At 36.4% G+C, this 27,889-nt stretch overlaps 1 protein-coding gene across 7 annotated transcripts in view; it reads right to left on the bottom strand.

Annotated features, from left to right (window-relative positions):
* Nucleotides 1-27,889, bottom strand: part of LOC105424069 (uncharacterized) — a 474,166-nt gene that overhangs the window by 270,297 nt on the left and 175,980 nt on the right. For all 7 annotated transcript variants that reach the window (XR_016140339.1, XR_016140340.1, XM_089081487.1 and 4 more), the window contains one exon: nucleotides 23,658-23,831. Coding sequence is in view for 5 of the 7 variants with exons in the window: in XM_089081487.1 (XP_088937613.1) it covers nucleotides 23,658-23,831 (174 nt within the window). In the remaining 2 variants the exon portion in view is untranslated. The remainder of the gene's footprint in view (nucleotides 1-23,657; nucleotides 23,832-27,889) is intronic.

Below are 27,889 nucleotides of genomic sequence, written 5' to 3'. Positions count from 1 at the left end.
GCAAATTAAACAAATGTTCAAATTGGTAAATTTTAAGAAATGTCCTAGTCATTGTCGACCGTGACTTTCTTTCTTCCGTCGCAAGAGATGCTCATAAACGCCTCTATATAACAGCTCTTGCAACGCTCATTTTTCTGATATATCTTTGATAGATTTTTCGTGTGAAGTTGTATGTATTAATAAAAAAGAAGATATAACGTGTGTCACGTATAATAGTAAGCAATACTATATAATAAAATATAATACTATATAATAATATAATATAATAAAATATAATATAAACTATAATAGATAATTAAATATTACTTTTTCGGGGTGGTATCATTCTTATGACTTATATAAAAATTGTACAGGGAAAGATATAATATTTAAAAATGAATTAACATTAACACGAGAAATATAATACAATATATTCATTTACAATTATTTTCAGAACAAATGGTAAATTAATAAAAATAGATCAATTTAATTTGCAATACCAACAACTACAATATCAGTAGGAGGACAATTTTATAAGATAATAAATGCCATTTTTCATCATGGATCATCTATTGAAGATGATCATTATACAAGTATACGATCATTATACAAGTATAGAAATAAAATGTCTAATGGATAGACATTGATGATGCGCAAATTAACAAAAAAAATGGCCTAGAGGAGCAAAAAGTGTGTATATATTTTTTTTATAAAAGATTATTAAAAAATAATTACAGATTGTATAGTCTTTCTAGTATATATAAAGTATATATAAAAATGTTCAAATGTTCAATGTTTCAAACATGTTAAAATAATAGATATTATTAGTTATTGAAAAAATGAATGATCTTAACAAAAATACCTTTTAAAAAAGGTAAAAAATAATGCCAAATTCTCGCGCCCCTTTTTTTATTTATGTAAAAAAAATTTTATACAAAAATTCCCATTTACAAAAATCTGTTTAGTAATAAATTTTATATTGGTACAAAAGATGTGATATCAAGAACTGGTGCCAACTTCTAATTTGATGAAATAAAAAGAATTTTACAGTAAAATATATTTTATTTTGTAGTTCATTTTTATTTGACAAGCTGTTTCATTATTTCTACAAAAAACATGATATCAAAAAATGATGCAAACTTGTAATTCTAAAAGTAAAAAAGAAAAGGTGAAGAAAGATATTGTCAATCTAAAATTAATGTCAATTTGTTGCCAATAAAATTTTATTGAATTATTGTACACTAGCGGTCAAAAATGCCTTCCCCCTTAAGTTAGTAGCGTTTTAGGCATAATATAGCCAGTTATATCGTATCTAGATATTCATACATCATGTTAAGTTCGACAACGTTGCCTCGTGCCACTTGTCAAAATTAGTCAAAGTAAAATATTAAATACTGAAATGTAAATACTTATTCAATTGATTATCTGTTTAATTAGCTAATATTATTTTTTTCTCGAAGAGCTATCACTCTGACCGATTTTGACAAGCGGTACGAGGCAATGTTGTCGAATTTAATATAATACATAAATAAATATGATATAACTGGATATATTCTTTCTGAAACACTATTAACTTAAAGGGGAAGGCATTTTTGGTCGCTAGTGTACTTGTGTTTATATAAAAATAAAATATAAAAGAAAATCTGATTTGTAAGAAAAAAAAATGATGTACAAAAACTTGGCGCGCCCGGATCGCATTAAAACAAGTATGTACACACTTATTGTATTATATTGCACTCTTACTGTTTACTTTTTTACATTAATAATGTAAATATTACTTTTAAAAATATTTATAAATAAAATTTTTTATATAATTTTTTTAACATTATATGTAAATATATAATATTAAGAAGAAATTTATTAATAAATATTAAAACATGTGTGTTCATACTGGATAATATTCTAATAAAATAAATTCTTAAGTTTCTTGCATTATTTATGTAAAAAATATTTCATTAATTAATAATTAATTATATATTTCATTAATTTTATTTAATTAATATTAAAAAAGAGATAAGTTATAAATGTTATATCCAGAAATAATTATTTATAACGGCAGAGCTTTTACCCGGATTGTTACTCCCAGTATAGTGTAACTATAGAAATATATATATATATATATATACCTGGCCCGCTTGCTTATTCTGTGCTACTTATCCTGTTTGCACGCACATCGCTCGCGCTATCTCGCTCGCTCGTACACCGCCCGCGCCGTCTCGCTCACGCCATAGACGCTGTCTCTCTCACTGTGCCCCCACCGCCGGACTAACGGCGCACAGTGGAGAACGCCAGTCGGATATATAAGCCCGACCGAGACATCGAGATCAGATTCCATCCTGCGATCCGACTCCTGACACCAACCTGACCAGTACCTACTATCTCTCGGGGTCAAGGTTTCGCTTGACTCTGTCAGGTTTCGCCGGCTTTCTCTACTTCGGACTAAGGTTTTGCTCAGCCTAGTCGGGTTTCACCAACTCCTGTCATCACTCCTCGGGTTAAGGCTTCGCTTAGTCCTGTCGGGTTTCGCTGACTCCTGTCACCACTCCGCGGGCTGAGGTTTCGCTCAACTCCACCGGGTTTGGCCGGTTTTCGTTGCTAAGACAGAGCTCGACGTGACACTCAGCCCTGCTCGCAATACCTAGTCACCTAACCTGACATTAGCTGGTAAGTGCATGTAAATACCGCGCGATAAGTCTAGTTATAACCTAGTTATAACCGCGCCGTAGTATTAAGCCCGCTAGTCATAAACCTAGCCCTAAATTCGCCAATTGTAGGCGCGCCGTAGTCGCGTGTAAATAAAACCATTGACGACTGCATGCCGCACCTGTCTTGCGCTTCTCGCCGCTTTGCGCCAACCGCTTTGCGTCTTCGCTTTGCGTCTCCGCTTTGTGTCTCGCATCCTGCTACCAGCGACACTGCGACATCTCCCGGCCATCGCCCTGCACTCTGTATCTATCTATCTTTTTCTAAATAAACTATCTTTTCGCTTCAATCTGTGTTCTCGTAAGCTTGAGTCTCCCCTCCTCTCGAACCCGGACACCGATCCGAGCGTCAAGCGAAGTGACCGCGTTACATATTTAAAGGTTGAAGAAATGGGGCAAGAAAGGACGCATCAAATATTCTCTCGCAGGTCGCCGTTCTGGAGCGTACCTGTGAGTCGAACGCGTACAGGTCAACTGATGGAGCGTAGGTCAACTTCAACGCCTTGAAGAAGACGCTGTGACTGTGTAACGTACATCCGTCGATCCGTTAATTTAGGCAAGAGAATTTAATCTCTTTTTGCCAAGGATAGGACCATATGCGATCCCCGAGAACAGGCGAGAACGACGAGTGTGACGAAAGGGTTAAATTAAGAGTGAATAAACTAATTAATATTAAATCAATTAACCAATTAATATTAATTAATTAATATTAAATTAAAGATTTAATTAATTAATGTAAAAGAAACAAACAATACAAGATTACAATACAAAAATACTTAAGACTAAAAGAGGAAATAATACGTAAAATGATCAAAACGGTACATAATATAAACGGTCTTACTTGTATGGAATGATTGCATGTGGAAGAAAAATGCATGTAAATGTAGTTTGCGGGTGTTACATAAGTGCGGAAGTTGTTGGGCATGGCAGTTCGAGGTAAGATTCTACGTTAAAATATTTGGGATCATGCCCGGTTTTTATAATAATAAATGAAAATAACGGAATGATTTAATACAACATTGCAAGTATAAAAATGTTTTAATTTTAAATAAAGTAGGAGGTAAGTGAGGGGATGTGACGGAAGTGGGAAAGGGCTGATATTTAAATGGTGATGGGTAGATAATAAATAATAATCCATGCGACTTATTATTGCAAAAACTATAAAAAAATATCTTTACAGGTTGTTGTAGCCATATCTACAACTAGACCTATTGGCAATCTGCATGGCAACAGTAAATTCAAGAAGTCTTTCGGAAGATTGCAAAAATGCAAGCTAGCAAAAGCTGCAATCTTTCGAAAGACCACAGGTCTGCGTCGTGTAAAACGATTGCAGAAAAGCCGATCAGCAAATTCCTTAATTTACTGATCGACCCGTACTCAATATTAATTGACCAATACTGCGCAATCGATCGAACTCGATCAGAACGCTGATCAGGCATTGAGTCTATATAATTGGTTACGCGTAGTCAGTCGGAGTCGAAATTATAAGTCGTTTGGAATCGGAATCATAAACTAATCGAAGTCGCGCGAGATATTAACCGAAATCCATCGTCAAGTTTCACGCGAGCCGTAATATCAGTATCTTAAGTATCATACCCGGTCGTTGGCCGCAAGAGTAACGCGAGACGCGCCGAGCCGCCCGATAACATTCAACCGTGAGAAACATAGCAAGTGAAATTGTTAACCATTTATACTATTGTTAAAATAAACCAATCAAATTAAAGGAAAGTGTGTGTCAGTGATTTCAAGGAGAACCCTTTCGCCCAACGATCCTACTCGGAGTTTCAACTCCTTAGGCTTGGCGAACCCGACTATCCCAAATAATAATGTTGTAACGCAGGGTACAATAAAGTGGATGTCGTAAAAACAGAGATCAGGATCAGCGGCCAGTGGTTAGCGCTCTGCAGAGTGTTCCTGAGTTTCTACGGTCGATGGTAAACTTGGAGTAAAAGAATTTACTTGGATTTATTCTGATTTATTTGGATCAATGTTAGAAATTAAATCTTTCCGCTGTTACCTCGGTGAGAGTCAAAATGAAAGACAAAGCGAGAGTCAAGACGAGAATGCGCAAGTTTCCTCCGGGGAGGGTCATAATAAAGAGGTATCAGGGGGGAGCCTTCGGTCCCGAAATTAAGAAAGTCTCGCTAGTTTCCGACGAATAAGGATTAACGGTTCATTAGCAATGTGGAGGGGTTAGCCTATTCTAGATCTGGCTTTTGAAAAAAATGATTGGTAAGGGGAGGATTTTTAGGAAGGATAATAAAGTTGTGAGTTCGAGTTTTTTTGAACATATGGCATTATCTTAACATTTCTAATTATACGGGTGATCGAAAGATATAAACAAACCGTCGCCACGGCGACGGTCCTGCGATTCCGCAATCTGTCATGTGAAAAAAACCAAACGTCTAGTTTGGCGGTTTATGACTCTCTGTCGTCATCAGTGCACCAAGTGTTTAGGCATAGCTCGCATATGACTGCCAATTGTTATTTTAATTCGGTTACAGTTCTGTCAGATTTTATAGTTTATTTATTAATTTGAAAAGTGAGGTTCACGTGTTCGGCAAACTGGCATCTATGGAGAAAGAATTTCTTAAGAAATTATCTTAGTTTATTATTCAAAGTGACTTTTATGATGTGTCGGAACTGAGGCATTCGCTCCGTAAAAGAAAAAAATTGTGGAATCCACTGGACGTAACATAAGAATATAAGTAAAAAATCTTAAAATATATTAAATTTTAATTCAAACTGTTTTCTATTTGTCTGTCACATAGTTTAATGTTATTAAAAGTAATTTTAATGCGACCCGGACGTCAAGTTTTTGTATGTAATTTTTTTTCTTACTCATCAAATTTTCTTTTATATTTTATTTTTATATAAACACAAGTACAATAAATTAATAAAATTTTATTAGCAACTACAAATTGACATTAATTTTAGATTGACAATATCTTTCTTCACCTTTGCAAAGATTTTTTTCTACTTTTAGGATTACAAATTTGCGCCATTTTTTGATATTGTTTGATGATGTTTTTTGTAGAAATAATGAAACCGCTTGTCAAATAAAAATGAACTACAAAATGAAATGTATTTCAATGTAAAGTTCTTTTTATTTTATTAAATTAGAAGTTGGCCAGTTCTTGATATTGCATCTTTTGTATCAATATAAAATTTATTAAACAGATTTATTAATTTATTAAACAGATTTTTGTAGATGGAAATTTTTGTATAAAATTTGTTGTAGCTAGGATTGGGTTACAAAATTGTATTTAGGAAAAGTCGGGTTCGTCGAGCCTTAAGAATTAGAACTTTGAGCAGGATCATAGATGAAAGGTTCTTCTGGTCAAATATTATTACTCACTTTTGTTGAGTAGCTGATTTATTGGTATGGCTTCTTGACAATGTTTCGTGTGAATCTCGCTATTACTGATAACAACTGACCGTGACGAAGTACTGTTCTGTTACGTATTGTGACTGCTCGCTCTCGGTGATTTAGCAATCGTTTTTATAGTATTCTAGTAATGTCTCGTTTTGTCGCCTTAATAATTCTAAATCGGACCATATATGGTCAAAATGGCGCGCTCTCGCAAATTCCTCGTTCGCGCTCTGCTTTGAAATTTGCAGACTTGCTTTTGCATGCTTTGTATTTCTGACCGGCGTTTCTGTAGCACTGTGTGGCTATTCCGAGATTCGAGAATGATCATGAAGACAAAAAATAATGAAATAATGAAGATATATATATATATATATATAAGAAGTAATTCGGGCTATAACACCCTTCCCTTGCCGGGAAAGAAAAACGGAGTTTTTCGCATTATAAAATTCTTCAACTCGATACATTTATGTTATAAAATTTTAAAATCGTGAACTTTCATTTCTTCTGACATTTGGATTTACTGTGCGCACTTCGCTGTTTTTATTTACATTTTTCGCTTTTCTTTTTCGTATAATTATATTTATTATACTTATTACAATATTATACAATTATTATAATTATTAATATTTCGCTAAAATCAACGGGGTAAAATATACGTTTTGGAATGTTCGGCTCTAGTTGCTTATTTAATTCACCTATTTTTGTGCTTAATCTTGTTAATTCTAATGGGTCTTTTATTATCGGTCGCAGTTTTATTTTTTCTGTGAGCTGTTTTGCATCTTTGATGTCTTTCGATATTAATGTTAAATTATATTCCGGTAAGTGTGCTCGTACATAACGGATCGCTATTTGTCGTCGTGACTATTGTTATTTCCGGCGTCGTTCGTTTACAATCGCCGTTTAATTTTACTTTACCTATACCATTTATCTCTAGTTTTCTTGTTTCCGATTTATCACATTGAATTTCTATTTTTTGGTTTACTTGTGCGGAATATAGCCACGCTTGTAGTTCCGTTAGCCATAATGAGGTATCGGAAATTATACATCCTTGTTCGCAATTCTGGAGTTGTTCGAGCGCGTTTATATAGATTTGCACTTCGCATGACGCGTCCGTATCTATGTGATATACGGGAAAATTTCGTTCGCACATGTAAATTTAATCGTTTTGTACGCACGCATTTAGTTCACGCTCTTCCAATAATATATAACGATAATTTTCTTTATCTGCTAATAAGGCGTGATTTACCCGTATAAATGAAAAGATATTCGTGTGTTCGCGTATTGGGGACAGTATCGGTTTTATCAATTTGAATGTCGGGAAAGCGATTATTGGAAATCGGAAGATCGTATAGATATCTGTTTTATCGTAATACGCATTTATAGTCATATATTTCTGAATAGTGCGCCAATTTTCTATACTAATTTTAAATGAAAAGTGTTGTCTTTTCGTTAGCTATGTCGCGGCTTCTAGCAATTTCCTTATGATTTCTCGAGCAGTAATAGGTGGGTTGCACTATTCTATCTTTTGCTAATGGTAGATAGTCAATAGTGTTCTCGACATCTTTAATTAGATCCGTCATTATTGTCTTCAGTATTAGTAGATTTTCATCCATATCTTTTCACTGCGTATATTTTGCTAATTACAATTCCATTCGTGCTGTTACATTTTTTAACCGCTCTTCATTATAACTTATGGTTTTTTTTTTAATTCATCTATGTGGCGTTGATAATTTTTATCTGGTTTCTTGCATGTTGTAAGATTTGTTGGTAGTTTCGCAATAATTGCATTTGCTCGTCTATGTAGCGCGTCGGCATTCATCATATTAAATAATGTTTTGCTCATCGTATCATTTAATAATCCTCTTTTGCTATCAGAGGTTTTATATACACTTTGTAAGCATGCTAATAGTGTTGTTAATTTTTCGTTGTTCCTATATATTTGCAGGATATTTTGGCAAGTAAATTTGACTGGTCCAATAATACTTTTGTATCGCTGGTCCGTCTGTAATCTTGTAATTGCTGTGCTCGTATTCCTAGAGCGGTAGTATCCAATTTGATAACTAACTTCCATGTAGTTTGTACCTGATTCATAAATTCGATTTCTTCGAAATATATCCTAGGATGATGGAAAAAACTTTTTATTTCAAATGGTGTTTTCTCCTGGATTTCTTCAGTGCCTGTGATGGATAAAGTCTGGAATTATAATAAAGCTTCTTAAAAATTTTTGCTATTGTAGCGTCGGGATTGACGCGTATATTCTTTTACTTTTCAAGATATGGTTACTTTTATTTCATTCTTCACTATATCTTTTCTTAGACTCTGGTGTCTATCTTTTGACTTCGGGATATCCTTTTCAAGATAGTACTTGCTTACCCGCCCTTTTTATTATATTAATGTTAGTTGTTAATGTGGGTTGTTGCTAATGGGTACTCTTGGCGATGTCTCCTCGTGACGCAAGTTTCTTTTTTTGTAATTCGCCTGTGCGCGACGCTCGCGAATTAAGTGAGAAGGAAATCGTAAATAATTTTTTGGACATAGACATTTTCGATGCAGATACGATTTCCTATGTTTCGGATAGTACTCAGAGTGCTCATCGTTTCTCAGGATTCGGGAGAAGAAAGTATTTGGCGCAAATATTTCGCTATGTTTCGCGGAGGTCTCCTTAACGAAAATGTGATGGATTATTTGGCGCGTTACGACGTTGATTGCGATGATACCAAGTTTTTTGCCCATGGACTCTTTTATGAACATCGGTGAAGATTCTGAAAGTGTTTTTGATGGTGAAACGGACGAATGCCTCTCAGTCCGCATGGTCATCGGAGTCTGCCCGTTTTACTACTTCTCCCTGGCCCATTGAGAGTGATTTTCCGGAGGAGGTTATAGTGGTGAAGACTTGTTATTCGATTTTCCGAAGGAGGAGGAATTTGAAAATCTCTCCTCTCTTAATTAATTCAGGATTAACCGTTTCATAGTTACTTTAGTTTTTTGCTTGTTTTCGTAGTGTTTAGTGCTAGTTTTTTTTGTGTAGTGCGCAAGTTTTATTTTATTCTTAGTGTATAGTTTTGGATATTCTCAGGGCGCTTCCTTGGAATCCTATTTTCTTGGTGAATCTTCTTATTTCTATTTTTATTTATTAGTTTTAGTTTTTCGCGAATGCTTTCATTCGATTTGCACGATTATCGTACAGCGGCCCATTTTTATTTTGTAATTTACTTCGGACAGTTTGTCAATAATTATGTACCGTCCGATCCATTGCGCTTCTAATTTCTTTGAACGCCTCGTCTAACTGTTTCGTCGTACAGTAGAACCTGCTCGCCTATTTGAAATGTTTTCCTTGCGTTTCAGTCGTAATACTGTTTCGATTTTATCTTTTCTTGTTTTACACATTCTCTCGCTACTTGGTTCGTTGCACGGATCTTCTCTCGTCATTCTTGTACGTAATCGTCATAAGAATAAGTTGTCTTCGACGGTTTGGTCAGGTCGGCTGTCGGTAGTTCCGCTCGTAAATTAATTCGAATGGCGTGAATCCCGTTGCAGTGTATATGGCATTGTATTATACGCAAACATTGCGTAGGGTAGCCATTCCCAATCTGTTTGTTTTTCATTTATGTAATGTCGAAGATATTCTGCCAAAGTTCTATGTGAGCGTTCTAATGCTCCATTACTTTCGGGATGATAGGCTGTTTGAATGTTTTCGATTTTCAATAGCTTGCATGTATTTTTAAATATTTCACTCATGAAATTTGTGCTTTGATCAGTTAAAATCTTTTCAGGAAAAAATCTTTCCCGTGTTCAGCAATTATTTTAATGACAAAGGCTTTTGCCACCGTGTTTGCTTCTTGATTTTCTATTGGAATCGCTTTACTAAATTTCGTTAAATTATCTTGAAAAGTTAAGATATATTTATTTCCAGCATTCGTAATGGGTCCTACTATATCGAGCGCACATTTTTCGAATGGTTTTTTCAGCGTGTCGGTTATTACCATTGGCAGTTTGGTTTTTTGGTTTAATTTATTTTTCTAACAAAGTTCGCATTTATTAATTACTTGTTTAAACAATTTTTTTGTTTCCTTAAAACTTAATCATTAAGGTCATTAAAGAGACTAAGTAAAATCAATATAATCAATATAATTCCTTCTACACTTTTCCTACACTTAATCCTCTACGTCGCGCGTTATACCACGCCAATTATGTAATAGTTTAATTTGGTTCAGAGTACGTGCGACTCCTTGATGCCTGTCGGCGTATCATGATATTCATAAAGTATTTATCGCTTTTCTTCTGCAATGTATTCTCGTTTTATCTCTTCCTCTCTTTCGTCGTCATCGTTTCTCTCTTCGTGTGCGATAGTGTTTAACTGTGAGTCAAGAGTAATCGGATTTCCACTTAACGCATCCACGTATTTGTATTTCCTTTGTCTGCCTTGTGAATAATATTTCGTAATCATATTCTTCTAACTTGAGTCTCCACCGTCAGTCTAGATCCAGGGTCTATAACGCTGAATAGCCAAACTAATGGTCGATGATCGGTGATTATTTTAAATTTCGTTCCGCATAAATACAGTCGGAAGTATTTTACTCCCCATACTATCGCTAGAAGCTCTTTCTCAGTCGTATTATAATTTCGTTCTGTTTTATTCAATACTTTGCTGGCGTAGGCTATTGAACGATCCTGACCTATCTATCCTTGTAATAATATTGCTCCAATGGCGTAATCGGACGTGTCGGTGGTTATTAAAAATTCTTTAGTAAAATCTGGGCAATTTAATGTTGGTGCCGTAATTAATGTTTCTTTTAGTGTCTGAAAAGCGTATTGTTGCTCAATATTCCAATTAAATTTTTCCTCTTTTGTTAATTTTGTTAGAGGTTTGACAATTTTCGAAAAATCTTGAATGAATTTTCGGTAGTATCTAGCCAATCCTAAAAATGATTGTATATCTTTCACCTTTTTTGGTATCAAAAATCAAAATATCAAAATCAATATCAAAAATTTTTCTATCGCTTGCAATTTATGGGGATCAGGTTGTATCCCATTTTCCATAATAATATGTCCTAGATAAGTAACTTCTTTTCTGAGAAATTCGTATTTATCCGGTCAAGTTAAGATTATTATGGTCTCTCAGTCGTTGCATTACTTCAATTAGTCGTTTATTGTGTTCGTTCAATGTTGCACCGTATATTACTATATCGTCAAGATAAACTAGACATCTGAGTCCTTGAATTCCGGTTAACACCGAGTTCATCAGCCGTTGAAATGTCGCGAGCGCGTTTTTAAGTCCGAATGGCATTCTATTAAATTCATAGTGTCCATACGGTATAGAAAAAGCGTTTTACTTTTATGTTTTTCCTTCATAGGAATTTGATGATATTTAGATGCGAGGTCTAATGTTCAAAACTACTTTGCATTTCCCAGCTAATCTAGGATGTCTGTTATATTTGGTAGTGAAAAAGAGTCTCCGATTGTTAGATCGTTTAATTTTCGAAAATCTACTACGATGCGTAGTTTTTGTTTCCTGGATGCATCCACTTTTTTGGATACTACTAGCAATGGCGCATTCCATTGACTCGTAAACGTACTGTAAACATATTATTCCGTCGTTCTAACATCATTTCAATCTGCCGATTCACTTCTGCTTTATGTTTTCTCCGGCAATCTATAGGGTCACACATTTATAGGCGCGCTATCGCTACGTGTATTTATTTCATGTGTTATTGTCATAGTGTAGAATAGTGGATCGTTTTTCATGTGAAATATATTGCAAAAGTCAGAGCATATCTGCGTTAATGCCTTTTTTTTCTGATTTAGATATTCTGTTCGTAGCAATTTTTGTAAGCATTCCTGCTGTACACCTGTACAATACGGTCGCTCTCGTATAACGTAAGCATCTCGGCGGCGTCTCCCACCTGCACGGCGTCTAACGTTACACTCGGCGTCGTAATTTCAATAGTTTCGGTAGTTGTATTAATTATACTTATTGGGCAGATATAATCATCGTTCTACCAGGCAACTACCAATAAATACTCCTGATTGAGATTCAGGTTTCACTATTCCAATCTGATTTTGACTAGTAATAGCTTGTATTAGGTGCACAAAAAAAGTTCTGAGCTTTTTTTTGTAAAATTCAATCTTTATTCAAAAACAAACAAAAAAATATTAATCAGCGAAATATTCCCCGTTTGCATCAATGACCTTTTGCTATCTTTTGGGTAGCTGGCGAATTCCTTGATGATAGAAGCTCACCAGCTTCGAAGCGATAAAGTCATCAATGCATTTTCGTATCTCTTCAAATCTCACGAAATGTGTATCAGCCAAATGATGCTGCAGCGATCGGAATAGGTAGTAATCAGAAGGCGCCAGGTCTGGGCTATACGCCGCGTGCGGGAGAAGTTCTCAGCCTAACGCAAAGATATGATCCTGAGTCGCTTTCGCAACATGTGGTCGAGCATTGTCATGAAGCAAGATCACTTTACGACATCCTTGGCCAGTAAATGACCTCTTTTCTTCTAATGCATCACTCATATTGGTCAATTGTTGTTGGTAGCGGTCTGCCGTGATTGTTTCACCCGGTTGTAACAACTCGTAATACAACACACTTTTCCAATCCCACCAGATACAGAGCAAAACTTTCTTGGCGTGGATATTGGGCTTTGGCGTCGATGTCGAAGGTTGACCAGGGTCAACCCATGATTTTCTACGTTTAGAGTTATCATAAAGAATCCATTTTTCATCGCCTGTAATAATTTTGTGCAGAAAATCTTTTTTCCGGAACTTTGAAAGCAAAGTAAGTGCAGTGTCACGCCGACGATTTTTGTTGTCTTCGGACAATTCATGCGGAATCTGCCTTCCATCTGCCTTCCTTCTGAACCTTTCCCATCGTATGTAAACCTTTCCCATCGTATGTAAACGTATGGAAATGGTTTGCTGCGTAACGCCAAGCTGTTCTGCAAGCTCTTTTTCAATTTGTGCAGAGTTTATATCCAGCAGTGCTTGCAATTTGTCCGTTTCAATCTTTTGAGGGCGTCCAGCACGCGGTTCATTTTCAAGACTGAAATTTCCTTGATGAAATTTTTGATACCATCCTTTACATGTAGTATGACTTACAGCGTTCTCTCCATATGCAGCACAAATCATTGCAATGGCTTCAGCAGCATTTTTCTTCAGATGAAACGCGAAGTGGATGGAAAATCGAATATGCTCTTTTGTTATTGCCATTGTGAACACTACTGATTTTTGAGGTTATGTGCATCAAACGCCAAACCGTATGGCATTTTAGAAGGCCAAATGTCAACGCTTTAAAACCGCAAAAGGGCGGGAAGATATATAAAATTTAAATTGTTATTTCAGTTGTATGAAATCTAAAGCTCAGAACTTTTTTGTACACCTAATACAATGGTTTCACTGCGAGGTATTAGAATATATTTCTTGTGAGGATGCAATTTTAGGTTTACTGCCTATTCGCAATATTTCCTTTGCATGATCGCATTTTGCTCGGTGTTTCTTTAAGAAATCTATACCGAGAATTCCTTCGTAAGCGACCGGGAAGTCATCTTTTACCACATGCATGGTGTGTCTTATTTTCTCATTTTCGAGGACGATCGTAGCTTGAATCTTATCAAGAGTGTGAATTTTATATCCTGTTATGCCGGTGAGGACTATTTGTTCCTCTCATACTGGCGTATTCCCCTTTAAATTTCCCACTTTAACAAGTGTTAGAGTAGCATCCGTGTCCAACAAGAAATTCATTTTTCTTTTTTTTATTTCCTTTATTGGCAAGATTACCAGATCTAGAGTAGCGCTGACTCGTGCTTTGCTGGTTAACTTAGCAACTTGATGCTCTCGTGCAGCTCGCATTGTCCTTATCTTTTTGCTTTTCTCTTCTTGTTCTTTGCTACTACTGAATTCTGACAATTCCGCGTCTTCTTTGCACATTTCGTTTTCTTTTGCTCTTACCGTAGTATTTACTTATCCTCTCGTTTCTTTCTCTTGTCTCAGTCATCTTACTTGTTTTCTCTCTGATCCATTAGGTTTTGACCAGCATGCTTTTTTATCGTGTCCCGTCTTTTTACAATTTACGCAATATTTTTCCATCGCATTTACGCCAATGGTTTTTTCGGTTCTAGGTAAAGCAAATCGGTTCATGTATCTACTAGTTCGACAATCTTGTTCGACATGTTCGATTTTTCCGCATTTTTGGCATTGCGGTAATTTATTTTCGCGGGCGGATGTGCGTATTGTATTCGCTTTTGCACGCCCAAAATTTTCTATTGGTCTTTTAAATTTTTCTTCCGCGCTCGCGCCAGCGATAGTGTCTTGCAGCGTTGTATAATGTGATCGTATCAATAGCTTTATATCGTCTAGCAATCTGAGCTGAAAATAGCATAGAGTCTGCTGCTGTATGGTTTCCAAAATCGCTCGTTTATTTTCTATTGTATTATTTCGATTCTTCCTTCTATCATGGATTCGTATAGCTCCATAGTTAGTTTGTCCATACGCAATCCGAACGCTCTTGCCGATTCTCCATTTCTTTGTTTTAGCGTATTGAACTCTAACTGCAAGTGTGTGGTACTTTTCTTGCTAAGATAGCAAACTTCTAACTCTCTTTTTAACTGAGCAAAGTCACGTATATCTCGCGTTTGAAAATCAGTCATAGCTCTGCCTTTTAGTTTAGTGCATAGTATCGCTTTTAGTAGCATTTCTTCTTCCATCGGACTCGTATTTTTCATAGCGTATGATGCGGCACTCAAGAATTCCGGCAGCTTATGAGAGGTTCCATCGAATTCCGAAATCATATCGCGAGCTTTTTTTAATCGTAAATATCCCGCTACGGTCTCGGGTTTCGCATATCTTCGAGTATTCGTCCGTAAGTTATGTCTAACGATTCGTCACGGAGTTGCATCCTGTGTATTCGTCGTTTATAAGGCACTTGTGCGATTCAATTTTCGTTACGATCGAAAATCGTAACTTCCAGTTGATCCATTCGGTCTTGTAACGCGCAAATTCCTTCTAGCAACACGTCTATTGATTCTTTATTGTTGTTCGGTTAATTCTGATTGCTCTATTCTTCTGCGCGAAGGGTCTGCCGAAGCTCTGAAACGTTCTATCTCTGCGTCTACTTCTGCGCGGGTTACCTCCGTTTCCCTAGTTTCCTTGCCACGAGGTGTACGTAATTGTTGTTCCGCTATGTTTCTACGCTCGAGGTCACGCGAAGCTGTGTAATATTCTTCCGAATCAAAAACGCTCGTCGTAAGATGTTAGCGAGAATTCTTTCCGTTATGAAACATTGCGGCTCTCGTTTCCTTCAGAACGTCTTGTTCTGGGATGCAGTCGGTGTTTGTCCACTGGGTCCGGTATTAGGCTCTACGTCGGGCGGAAATACTCGCTCGATAATTATGGGTGGAGCACCGGCTCAGGTGAGTTCTCATCCGAGTGTCGCGTTTTTAAATTTTGACGCACGCTATCGCGGATATCGCGTACAGCTTCTTGGACTACACGCACGGGGGTGACAGGACTTCGCGCTCTTTGTATTTACTCGTCGTGTATCATGATATATTTAATCATGATATATTTCTAAGGGATCGATTTCTATTTATTTCGCCGTCCGACATCAATGCTATCGCTTGCTTATACAATTTTTACTACGATACGTTTTCACTTACAGTATCTGCTGCTAGCTTCATGCTGCTTCGTTGTTGCATGTTGTTGTCATAGGTCGGTGCCTTCTCCGGTATCGCTGATATGCGCTCGCTAGCTGCTCTACTGGGTATCCTTGTCGACTGGTGTCGATGGCGTGTATGTTAGCGATGCTAGCTCGCTGCTTTGCTGTCGCTGATAGCTGCAGGGTTGTCCTAGATCGGCACTCAGCAATTCTTTTCGTACTCTTTTGATTGTAAGCTTGTTTATGACGGAACTTTCTCCGTCCGCCTATTTTCCACAGATCTTGTGATTTCGAGAAAGTTTCTCTTCTGCCTGCAGCCTTGGGACTAATACTGCAGGTCTTACGAACGTTGCCAGAAAAGTTTTTTCTCCTGTTTGCCCGTTTTATCTGTTAGGGCTTACTCTTGATCTGTTGGCTCGATTAGCGATTATCTTTTCAGATGAATGAATCGTGGGGATAGTGTTGACAATCCCACCGCTGCCACCAAAATGTTGTAGCCCGGATTGGGTTACAAAATTGTATTTAGGGAAAGTCGGGTTCGCCGAGTCTTAGGAGTTAGAACTCCGAGCAGGATCATAGGTGGAAGGTTCTTTTGGTCAAATATTATTACTCACTTTTGTTAAGTAGCTGATTTATTGATATGGCTTCTTGACAATGTTTCGTGTGAATCTCGCTATTACTGATAACGACTAGCCGTGACAAAGTACAACTGCCCTTTTATGTATTGTGACTATCCACTCTCGGCGACCGTTTTTATAGTATTCTAGTAGTATCGCGTTTCGTCGTGTTATAATTCTAAATCGGACCATATATGGTCAAAACGGCGCGCTCTCGCAAATTCCTCATTCGCGCTCTGCTTTGGAATTTGCAGATTTGCTTTTGCATGCTTTGCATTTCCGGCCGGCGTTTCTGTAACACCGTCCGGCTATTCCGCGATTCGAGAATGATCGTGAAGACAAGAAATAATGAAGATATATCAGGTGTATGCATAAGTTTTTTCCGGTTTAACTAAGAGATGTCGCCAGCGAAAAGTACGCAACGTATTAATTTGACACATACATTTTTTTGTTCGTCTGACATTTAAAACTACAAACACACACAAGTTGAGTCCGCCAAAAACTAGCGTCTTTGTTTTATCGTTCAATGATCATGTCGAGTTTTGTGCCTGAAAAAGAACATTTGTGGCACGCATTGCTTTTTTTATTTAATCAAAAGAAAAAGGCTGTTGAAAGTCATCGTTTGCTGGTAGAAATATATGATGAACACGCTCCATCGATTAGAACATGTGAGACATGGTTTCGACAATTTAAAAGTGGTGATTTCAATGTGAAAGACAGTGAGCGCTCTGGTAGACCACAAAAAAAAATGCGAAGACGAGCAATTGCAGGAGTTATTAGATGATGACCCAACTCAAACTCAACGGCAATTAGCAGAAGCATTACATGTATCACAAGAAACAATCAGCAGACGTTTACGAGCAATGGGAAAGATCAATAAACTCGGTAAATGGGTCCCACACGATTTGAATGAACGTCAAATGGAAAATCGCAAAGTCACTTGTGAAATGCTGCTTCAACGCCACGAAAGGAAATCATTTTTATATCGAATTGTAACGAGTGACGAAAAATGGATTTATTTTGAAAACCCGAAGCGGAAAAAATCGTGGCTTTTACCTGGCGAAACCGGTCCATCAACACCAAGGCCAAATCGCTTCGGCAAGAAGATCATGCTCTGTGTCTGGTGGGACCAGAGCGGTATTGTGTATTATGAACTCTTGAAGCCCGGCGAAAACGTTAATACACAACGCTATCGCCAACAAATGATTAATTCAAACCACGCATTAATCGAAAGACGACCAGAATGGGCCAGAAGACATGGCAAAGTGATTTTGTTACACGACAATGCGCCGTCTCACACAGCAAAACCAGTGAAAGATACCTTGAAATCGCTTGGATGGGACATCCTTCCGCACCCGCCGTACTCCCCAGACCTGGCGCCATCTGACTATCACCTCTTCGCATCAATGGGGCACGCGCTCGCAGAGCAGCACTTCAGCAATTTCGAGGAAGTTGGAAAATGGCTCGACGAATGGTTTGCCGCAAAAGACAAGCAGTTTTTCTGGCATGGTATTCATAAATTATCTGAAAGATGGGCGAAATGTGTAGAAGCCGATGGCCAATATTTTGAATAAAAAAAAAATTAATTTCCCTTGAAAATTACGTGTCTTTTTTTTACTAAAAAACCGGAAAAAACTTGTGCATACACCTGATATATATAAGTAAGAAGTAATTCGGGCTAACAAATTCTTTCTTTTACATAAATAAGAAAAGGGATGCGTGAATTTGACGTTATTTTTTATATTTTTTTAAAAGGTAATTTTGGTAGGTAGTTACAGAAAATGTCAAAAAATTAAAAATATATTGAGTAAATTTATAATCATGAATATAATATATACTATAATATGATAGCAACTTAGTCCTAACCATATCACCTAAATAAATCTAAATGAAGGGAAACTAATATGCTTCTACGTAAAACGTCTGCAATGATGTGAAAGTCCATCGTTTTAAATTTAAAATTTCACAATGTATATAGAGATACAAACATTTTGATAAAATTTATGATTCTTTAGTAAATCAGTGAAAAAGTTAAAAAAACTTTTATAACATAAATAAAAAAACTTTTTATTATTTTTAATTATTTCCAATAATGTAAATTTATTTCGATCTTACTAAAAAAAGAAATATTTGAATAGAACTAACTATTTTACAAAATGATAAAAAAATGAAGTACGCGCTTTTCATGTGTATTAAATTAAACACAAGCATTTTTAACTTATACAAGATCTTTTAACATATATATTTAAACAATATAATAATCATATTTTTTAATATTTGTTTAATCGAATATTTGAGTCACATAAAAAGTGCACATTTGCCGTCATTTTTTAACTATTTTGTAAAATAGTTAGTTTTATTCTGATCATTTAAACAAATAATTTTGTAAATGTAATTTCATATTTGTAACCGGCGATCCAAAAACTCCTATGTTATATTAAATTTTGTTCTTCAGGTATTATTGCTCTGTAATGGAGCATATGTAACGCTCCGTTAAGAGCGCGCTATACAGCCCATACTGTCCGGGGCCGCCCGAACATCTCCGAACGACCGAGCGACATACGCGCACCGCTGATCTGTCACGCGCCGATGACGTGACAGATCAGCTATTTTGTAAAACAATTTAACAAATCGCGTTTTGACACGCAGACAAAAATCAGATATATAAACCTGACATTTTCGGTAAAGAGTAACCAGACCTGTTCGATCATTCGACCCATCCGTTTCCGAAATATCGATCTGATCCTGACGATACAAAAATTTTCTTGTGCTGAATATCAAGTGTTCTCAGTATTCTCGTTCGCTTCCTATCCGAAAAGTCGGAGTGTATTCGGACTTTTTCTTCTGCGGAATAACGAGCGTTCTCAGTATTCTCGTCTCTTCACATACGAAAAGTCGGACTTTTTTCTCGGCATACGCGTATCAAGCAAATACATGTGTCGCGAAAATGTCTGTGGTTACCTAGCAACTCGTGCGTCCCCTTATGAAAAAGAACTACTGCCGGTTGTGTGGTTATTACAGGTCGCTGTGTAATGCTTATTCTCGATATTACTATCTATGTAGTTACTTATAGTGGGTTACATGCCGATATTACATGCCTTTTGTATATCACTAGAATGATTACAGCAGCATGTAATAACTGGGAGATTGTGGATTACAAGCAGATATTATTGACATCACTCATATTAATTAAATATGTATTATACAATTTTCCCCAAAACAAGCAATATAAAAAATATTGAAACATATCTTTCACAGAAGTGACTAAAAACAAAAAGAAAATTAGAATTAAGTTGTGTACACACTCACACATACACAAATTGGATAGATATCGACAGTTTTATTCACAATCGCCGCCTGTGACACACGCATACACGCATACGCGCATGCACACACACACACGCACACGCACACATACACATGCACACGCACACATACGCGCGCGCTAGTATGTTTCCATTTTACTCAGTCACTATGAAATTTCAAGAGGTATTATGCAAAACGAATAATTTTCGGTGCGAAAAATTTATTTGGATATACATTTCCAATTTCGATATGCAGGGCAACTATTTTTTCTTTTTTTTTTCGTTTTTATTCATGAGAAATATTTAATACTCAATATATTGATTATTCATTTAATATCAATAGAAATAATTTTTAAATTATTCTTACATCTATATACGATTTATTTGCTGAATATCAACATCTATAAGTTTAGCCATATGTATGACATCAGTTCCCAACAGCCGAAATTAAGCAATATACTCCGGTCAACAATAGGATGGGTGATCGGTCATGTAAATGCAGATCGTAAATTAATGCTCAACACCTAAATGAGGGTTAATCTCGGAGAAGTTTTTTTTTTAACTATAAATTAACAATGCAAATTTATCAAATTTTTCAGGATTTTTTTTGAGAATATATTGACACTCAAAATTGGACGTTTTTTTCGTAAAAGAAGCAGTAATCTGCAACTGTATTTTTGCAGCAGTGGTTCGAAATAATCATTGATATTGCTCTGTAATCTCCCGGTGATATTCTGTAATATATCATGTGATATCCTATAATATTTCCTATGATAATCTGTAATATTGTTGTGTAATTGCCGCTAATATTTCTATGTAGTTCTTTTTCATAAGAATCCGAGCACTTGGCAACATGCGGGTCCGGCAACGCACTACGTTCCGACTCATGTGCTATCCCGCGAGTATACGCGTACGCATTCACTATCCGACCGCGCTGCGAATCTCACAATTACAATTGAATATATGCGAGCGGCGTCACACACTTCGAAAAACATCATTTGTAGAAGTCAACTTCGAACATTACCAAATAAATTTATTTTTTTTTTTTAATTAAACCCGAATATCTATGATTCTTTTTCCGAATCCGGCATGAGTATTTCTAAACTCCTGATCCACGTCTCCGCTTCCGCACCGGTCACTATCCGACCGCGCAGGGACGTACCGTTACAGCTCTATTTGTAAATGATAAAAGAATGAAAATTGAAAGGATAGTAATTGTTCCTAAAACTATTTATGGACTAAAATGAAAAAAATTGTTAAAATATTCTTCATAGTTTTACATTTACGCCAAATTTGAAAAGAATCTATTATTTGGATAGGTCTTGGTAGTAAACGCCTCTATTTTAACAAAAAATCCTTGAAAGGGCAAGAGAGAAAGAGAGAGAGAGAGAGAGAGAGAAAAAATGTGCAAAACTAATAATTAAAAGTTACGTATAGTTACCATAGGGATATTTTCGTGAAAAACCTCAACGAGAGCTCATAAAAGTTTCAACAACAGTAGATTCCTTTTGTAGTTGTATAAAAATACGTGTAAATGTTATCAAATTTAAAAATCGAATTCTTTAATAAGGATCTCATATTATTTCGGGTACTTTTTTTCCTTTTTAGTACATATTTAAAAGGAAAAGTTTTTTCAAGATAGCAATATATAGAAGAGAAATGAAACTCCCCTCTTGTTCAAACATTTACTTAAATATACATGTGTACAAATAATATAGAATTCATAGCTCTTCAAGTGTACAAATTATCGCATTCTACATACATTTATATAATCCTATTCTATTTGTTAATAACTTTTTGATTAATGTACAATGTATAACTTATTTTAATCATTAATTTGTAACGACACCCGACTCATCCCCCTCAATATTAATAATAATATTAAGTGGCCCCGATCAACCGTCGGGGCATCAACACGGCGATCCTTCCGCGATCGTAAAATCACGTTGAATATCGGACGAAGCAAAACGGAGATCACATGGCTTCACGTGCGCGGTGCGTGGATAAACACGCACCAGTTAGGCCACCGCCGCCGGCTCCGCTACCGACTGCGCCACCGAACATCTTCGCGAAATAATCGAGCGCGTTCGGCGAATTATCGCGAAGATTCCGGCGAGAGCATCCCCCGGAACTACCCCGACCCGAGTTCGGCCGACTCGTACCCGACTACTCCCGACCGACGGCCAACTCGGGTATATTAAGCGATTCCGGTGGATGATCGAGATCTATCACCGGCGAGACAGTAAGATGTCCAGTACTGCTTTCGATACTTCCAGTCCTATCCAATACGAAGCGATCTAGAGTGCTCCCTATCGCGCTAGGAGCTTCTGGCCGATCATTCCTTTCATCCACAGCGCACAAGCTTTTCAGATTGAGGAGCTTCTCAATCTGGGCTCTAAAAGCAAGCCCTTGTACGCACCTTCCACCGCCGACGGTCAAGAAGCAGGGAGCTTCCTGCATTCCAAAGACCACAGCACAAACCTCAGACAGACCATACGCACGACGAAACAACTGATCCGTCATAACAAGCGCGCCGAAGACCCCTCGCACCGTCGCGCCCGCGCCGCATCTATCGTGAATGCGTCGAATTCACGGAACCGATCGCGAGCCGAATCGATTGTACGATTCCCGGAGCCTGCGCCGCTTTTCACAGAATCAAAGGCGAAATTCCAGACAACTACTTGTAAATATTGTACATATCAAAAAACTCAGTCAGTAAAACTGTAAATGGGCGGTTATCTCATCGCGCGTTTGCAATTTGACTATTTTCATAAATTAATAACTTGTTAATTATTGCGAAAATCACAAAATAGTACAGGACTTTTTGATTCAGTTTAGTCTTCTTTACCTGCATATGACCGCTTGGCCATTTTTTTGGGACACTCTGTATATATATATATATATATATATACATATATATATATATATATATATATGTGTGTGTGTGTGTGTGTGTATATATATTACCCATTTTTAATAATTAATTTTTATATATTTATTTTTAATAAAAATAATAAAAAAATTTGAGAATGTTAGTAAAACAAATATTAAACAAGAAAACATTCAATATAAATATAAAAAAATATAAAATAAAATGGACCCCACACAAAACTACAGCAAAAGACTGTTCGATCAAATTATCTGAAACTCAGAAATGTTCATTTATGTGCTGATTAAAAGCCCTCATGAGCACGACAATAATTGATTATTTAACCGACAGAAGCATCGGAAAATGTGTTACTTTCTTAGAGATACGATTTTTCCAGGATACAAATGTATTTCTTTGCTTTTTCATTGCATGTATAATACATGTGTGGTGGGAGGGGGTCGAGGGAGATTATATGCAATACTCGTTCGCAGCGTACCCGGGACCAACGATGTGATACAAATTTGATCTCTTGTGTGTGTGTGTGTGTGTGTGTGTGTGTGTGTGTGTGTGTGTAAGCGCGCGCGCGCGCGGCATGTGTTTTATACGTGTGTATATGTGTCTGATATATATGAATACGTGTGCGTGTGTATTTATATGTATGCATGTAGTGAATACTTTGTAGATAACATTTTAGATAATATTAAACATAGTTTACATGCATGTGCATACACACAAGCACACACACATATACACATTCGCGCATGAATACGCAGGTACACAAATAAAAAAGACACATAAATAAAAAAACTAACACATACACAAGGGATCAAACTCTCATCCATCATTGATCCTAGCATAAGAATAAATATCGCAATATATAATCTTCCCACACACACACACACGTGTATATACGCGCAATGAAGAAGCATAGAAATACATTTGTGTAGGAATCGTACCACTAGAACGCATTTTCCCGGCTTTCCTTTTGTTGGCTGTCAATCGGTTATTGAATATTGCTCATGAGTATTTTTGATCAGCATCACGTAAATGAATATTTCCCGAAGTTTCAGACGATTTGATCGAATGGCCTTGTGCTATGTCTTTGTACGGGATATTTGCGCTCCATTTAGAAACTCAAATAAAAGATGATCTCTTGCCTTTAAAAACATCACTGTTGAAGCGATTAAGGGAATTATGAGAAATATTCAGAAACAACAGATGTTGAGCATTAGAAAAAGCACCATCCTCTATATAAGATAATTCATTATCGCTGAGATCCAATCGTAATAATGACTCGCCGAAAGTATCAAAAGCACCTCGTGAAAGAGAATCTGTAAAAATAATCAAACAATAGTTTAATTATGTTTGTACATTAAAAAATACATAACTAATAAATATATATTAAAAATGAAGAATATATATGTAAAATATATGTTCTATAAATATATTCTACATATATATTTTACAAATATAATTTACAAATATATTCTATTTTACAAATATTTACAATTATATATTGTAAAAATAATTCTTAATTCTTAAAATTATTTTTTCATTAAAGAGGTTTCGTAAATAATGTAATCTATTTTATTTATTAATATCATAATTTTGTTGGACATTATTTAATATATAAATGTGTTAATATATGAATGTAAGAAACATTTGAGTATTGCTAACAAATAAGATATAAAATATTTTGTGAAAAAAGTATATCTTTTTATAATGGTATCTCGAATTATCATCGTTCCGATCACGACCATCTACCGAATAAGAATTAGATATAATGTGTTATATTTTTCACATTAACAAATTAATATTGACTAAAAGTTGTTGCGCGGTTTTTATTTGTCGCGTTGCCGAGCTCGGCTGAACACCGAAGACAGCCGAACGAAGGCGCTTTTTAATTATTATGGTTAATTCGATCTGAAACTGACTAATTGTGTTTGAAATCGATTCTGTTTGAAATTGAATCGATTCGATATAAAGAGCTTAGAAGAGGTTCTTTGATGGATCATCTGCTTCCAAGCTGATCTGGTTATCATTCTTCTGTTGCGAGTAGCGCAACCGATATTTCATAAAATTAATATTGCCAACCCATATCTGCTGACCAATTAAGACTCAAGGATTCTTGTTAATTTGATATTTATAAAATTTAGTATTAATTTAATATTAATATAAGTTTGAATAAAAGACTAATGCGCACTCTTGCCAATTGCAACGAATCTATGTGCAATCCGACAAGAACTCCGCTGACGCAATGTCGAAACGCTGACGAGCCAAACAACGTTTTGACATGAAGACGCACCAAGGCTGTGTAACGACAGACTGATAAAAGGAAGCAAGGGTGAACAGGAGCCACGTAGAGCGAGTGTGACATGAGAATACGCGGAGTGTGTGATGGGAGTGCGTAACAAAAGTATTATTTCATCTGTCAGTAGTGCGCGTCGGTCAACAGTCTGTAATCAGTCCGCAATAACGATACTCAGAATTGATTGATAATGTTACGTCCAGCCTAAGAAAATTAAGAAATTAAGAAATTAACGACATGTGAATAAGCTCAGAAAGATGGCACATTTGCTCTCTCGAAAGTTAAGCGTTGAAACGTGAGCTCCCGAATCGAAGCTGATATATCTCGGCACTGGGTCAACGGTAAGGAAACGCTATGACACCGTTGCATAGACGTGCGTTTGTCGGTCGTTTTTAGGTCAAGAAGTTTGTAATGTATCAGCCTTAATGCATGGTCACGTGTCTTGTCACGTGAGCGCACGCGCAACTGCCGACGCAGATATCGACAATCAGGTTTTGATCACGCAGCGTTGAGCGTAATGCACCTTACCTTTACTCACTTCCTTAATTATAGTAATAAAGTGTGATATAATTAATCGAGAGTATTCATCGAAGTCACCTCCAACATACCGCAAAAAACTGGCGACGAGGAAAAATTCGAACCAATGCAAAAAAAATGAGGTCAGAGTTCGAACTCAAAGTGTGGCAATTAAAGTGAAAAGTGCGTAGTATACGTTTTGAAAAGGCTCGACGGTAGATCATGGCGCATTGTCCAATGTTAAGATATCGTTGAGATTAAAATACATGCGCTGTAAACAGAAAAATAAATTGCGCGATAACTAACGTTAAAATGTCGTTATTATAAAAATATATACGCTATTTATGGGAGATAAAAGTGAAATCGATCATTAATAATTAATAGACAATTAAAAGGTAATCAAAACGCGAATGTCGGCAATTAAAATTGACTTTGAGAAAACATCCTGGATTTAAGATATGAATAAAAAACAACTTATTCAAGTATTAACGGAATGAAAAGAACACTTCGATGTAAAATCCGGTATTGAAAAACTGTTACTAAAATTCTAAGAACGCATATTGCGAATATAAACAAGCAGCGAATAAACGCTAGCGAGACTGAACGCGAAGGTAATAACGATAATAACAGTGATAATGAGAATTCTGAAAGACCGGAATTTATACACATACATTTATATACAATGAGAATAACGGCAATAATATTTCCAAGCTAGAATTTTACCTTGGAAAAGACGATTGGGAAACATACACAGAAAGACTCGAGTTCATAGCCAATGATGTGAAACGCAAAAAATAAGCTGCATAGTAAGCCTGAAACATACAAACTTGTGAGAGATTTGTGCGCGCCGGACAAACCGAGTACGAAATCGTTCGCGGAGATTGTTAAACTAATTAATGATCATCTCAATCCGAAACCGTTGGAAACAATAGAATGGTGTAAATTCTATCAATCAGCACAAGCTCAAACGGCTGAGTTCGCGGCAAGACTAAAAAATTTGGCAATCACGTGTAATTTCGATAATGTTAAAACTGCTGTTTGAGATCAACTAGTGTGCGGTATAAAAGACCATGCGAGTAAAGCGTTATTGTTTCGTACTGAGAATTTAACGTACGATACGGCGTTCAAGTTAGCCACGTCGATAGAAACGGCAGAGAAAAACTTCGACAGAGAAAAATGACGAGTCGTCGAAATCTTCGATGAATAATATTCAATGTAAACCGAACGATAACAGAAGACAGCAGTTCCGATCCAAAGGATGAGGAACATTCCGCGAAAGGAGAGGAAGTCAGCGCTACAGCAACAAAGCTCCAGCAGATTCTGGGAATCATGTAAACGATAACGCAAGTAAAGCGCGTTCATCAGGATGTTGCTGCGGTAAAACAAATCACTGGGCTCGTGATTGTTTCCATCGGAACAACATGCCACACGTGTAAGAAGAAAGGACACTTATCGGTGTGTACAAGAAAAGCAGTCCACTTCCAAGGAGAGCGCGGGAATGCAGAAAAAGATGACGGGCAACACGACGGAAACGACTTCTTCATGATCAACGAGAGAAGAATCAGTAGTATGAATTCTTGTAACGATAATGTAAATGCGGAAACCAATGTTTATAAATGTTTCTGTTAACGATAAAAAATTACGAATGGAAATTGATACGGGCTCATACGCGACGATAATTAGTAAGAGAGATAAGGATAGATATTTTCCCGATATTAATGTAAAATTGAACGGTATTGAATGGAAAGTTCCATTAGAGCACGTAGGAATAATTGATGATTTAAACGTAATAATAGGAGAAAAGAAAGCCAAATTACAAATGAGAATTATGAAAGGGGACAGTCCTATTTTGATTAGTAAGCAATGGTTAAAAGTTTTTAATTTGTGGCCATTGATATTAAGCATGGATAGTAAAGTGAATAGTTGCAATAAAATTGATCTAGTAAATGTAATGAGGAGTTTGTAACAAGATTTCCAAAGTTGTTTGGTAAAGGTACTGAACTTTATAATAAAGGAATGTTAAAGTTAACGGTAAAAGACGATATGAAACCAATAGTCTTGAAAGCGAGACATTTGCCACTTGCGTTAGCCGATAAAGTTGAAGATGAAATTAATAGATTGGTAAAGTTCATCTTGAGAAGATTGACGTAAGTGAATGGGCAACGCCGATAGTGCCAGTAATTAAAGCTGATGGTTCAATAAGAATTTGCGGCAATTTTAAATTAACGGTAAACCCACATTTAGTAAAAAACAGACACCCGATACCTTTAATTGATGAGATTTTTATGGCGTTAAGAAACAGTAAAACTTTTTCGCAGATTGACCTTCAGCATGAATACATGCAGATTCCAGTCGACAAGAACAGTTGGGACTATTTAACGATTAATACCCACAAAGGTCTCTACAGATATACTAAAATAACGGAAGGTATCGCATCGGGATCGTGAGATTTTCAGCGGAAAATCGAGCAATGTCTGACAGAAATTAAAAGAGTAATTTCTTATCTCGATAATATTTATTGTACTGGAAAAAATGACGATGAGCATTTAAAAATGTTAATTGCAG

This window comes from Pogonomyrmex barbatus, unplaced genomic scaffold, assembly GCF_055798465.1.
Source record: "Pogonomyrmex barbatus isolate J1 unplaced genomic scaffold, ASM5579846v1 scaffold5, whole genome shotgun sequence".
Lineage (NCBI taxonomy): Eukaryota > Metazoa > Arthropoda > Insecta > Hymenoptera > Formicidae > Pogonomyrmex > Pogonomyrmex barbatus.
Note: the sequence above shows the minus strand (reverse complement) of the source record. Positions and strands in the feature narration are given on the sequence as shown.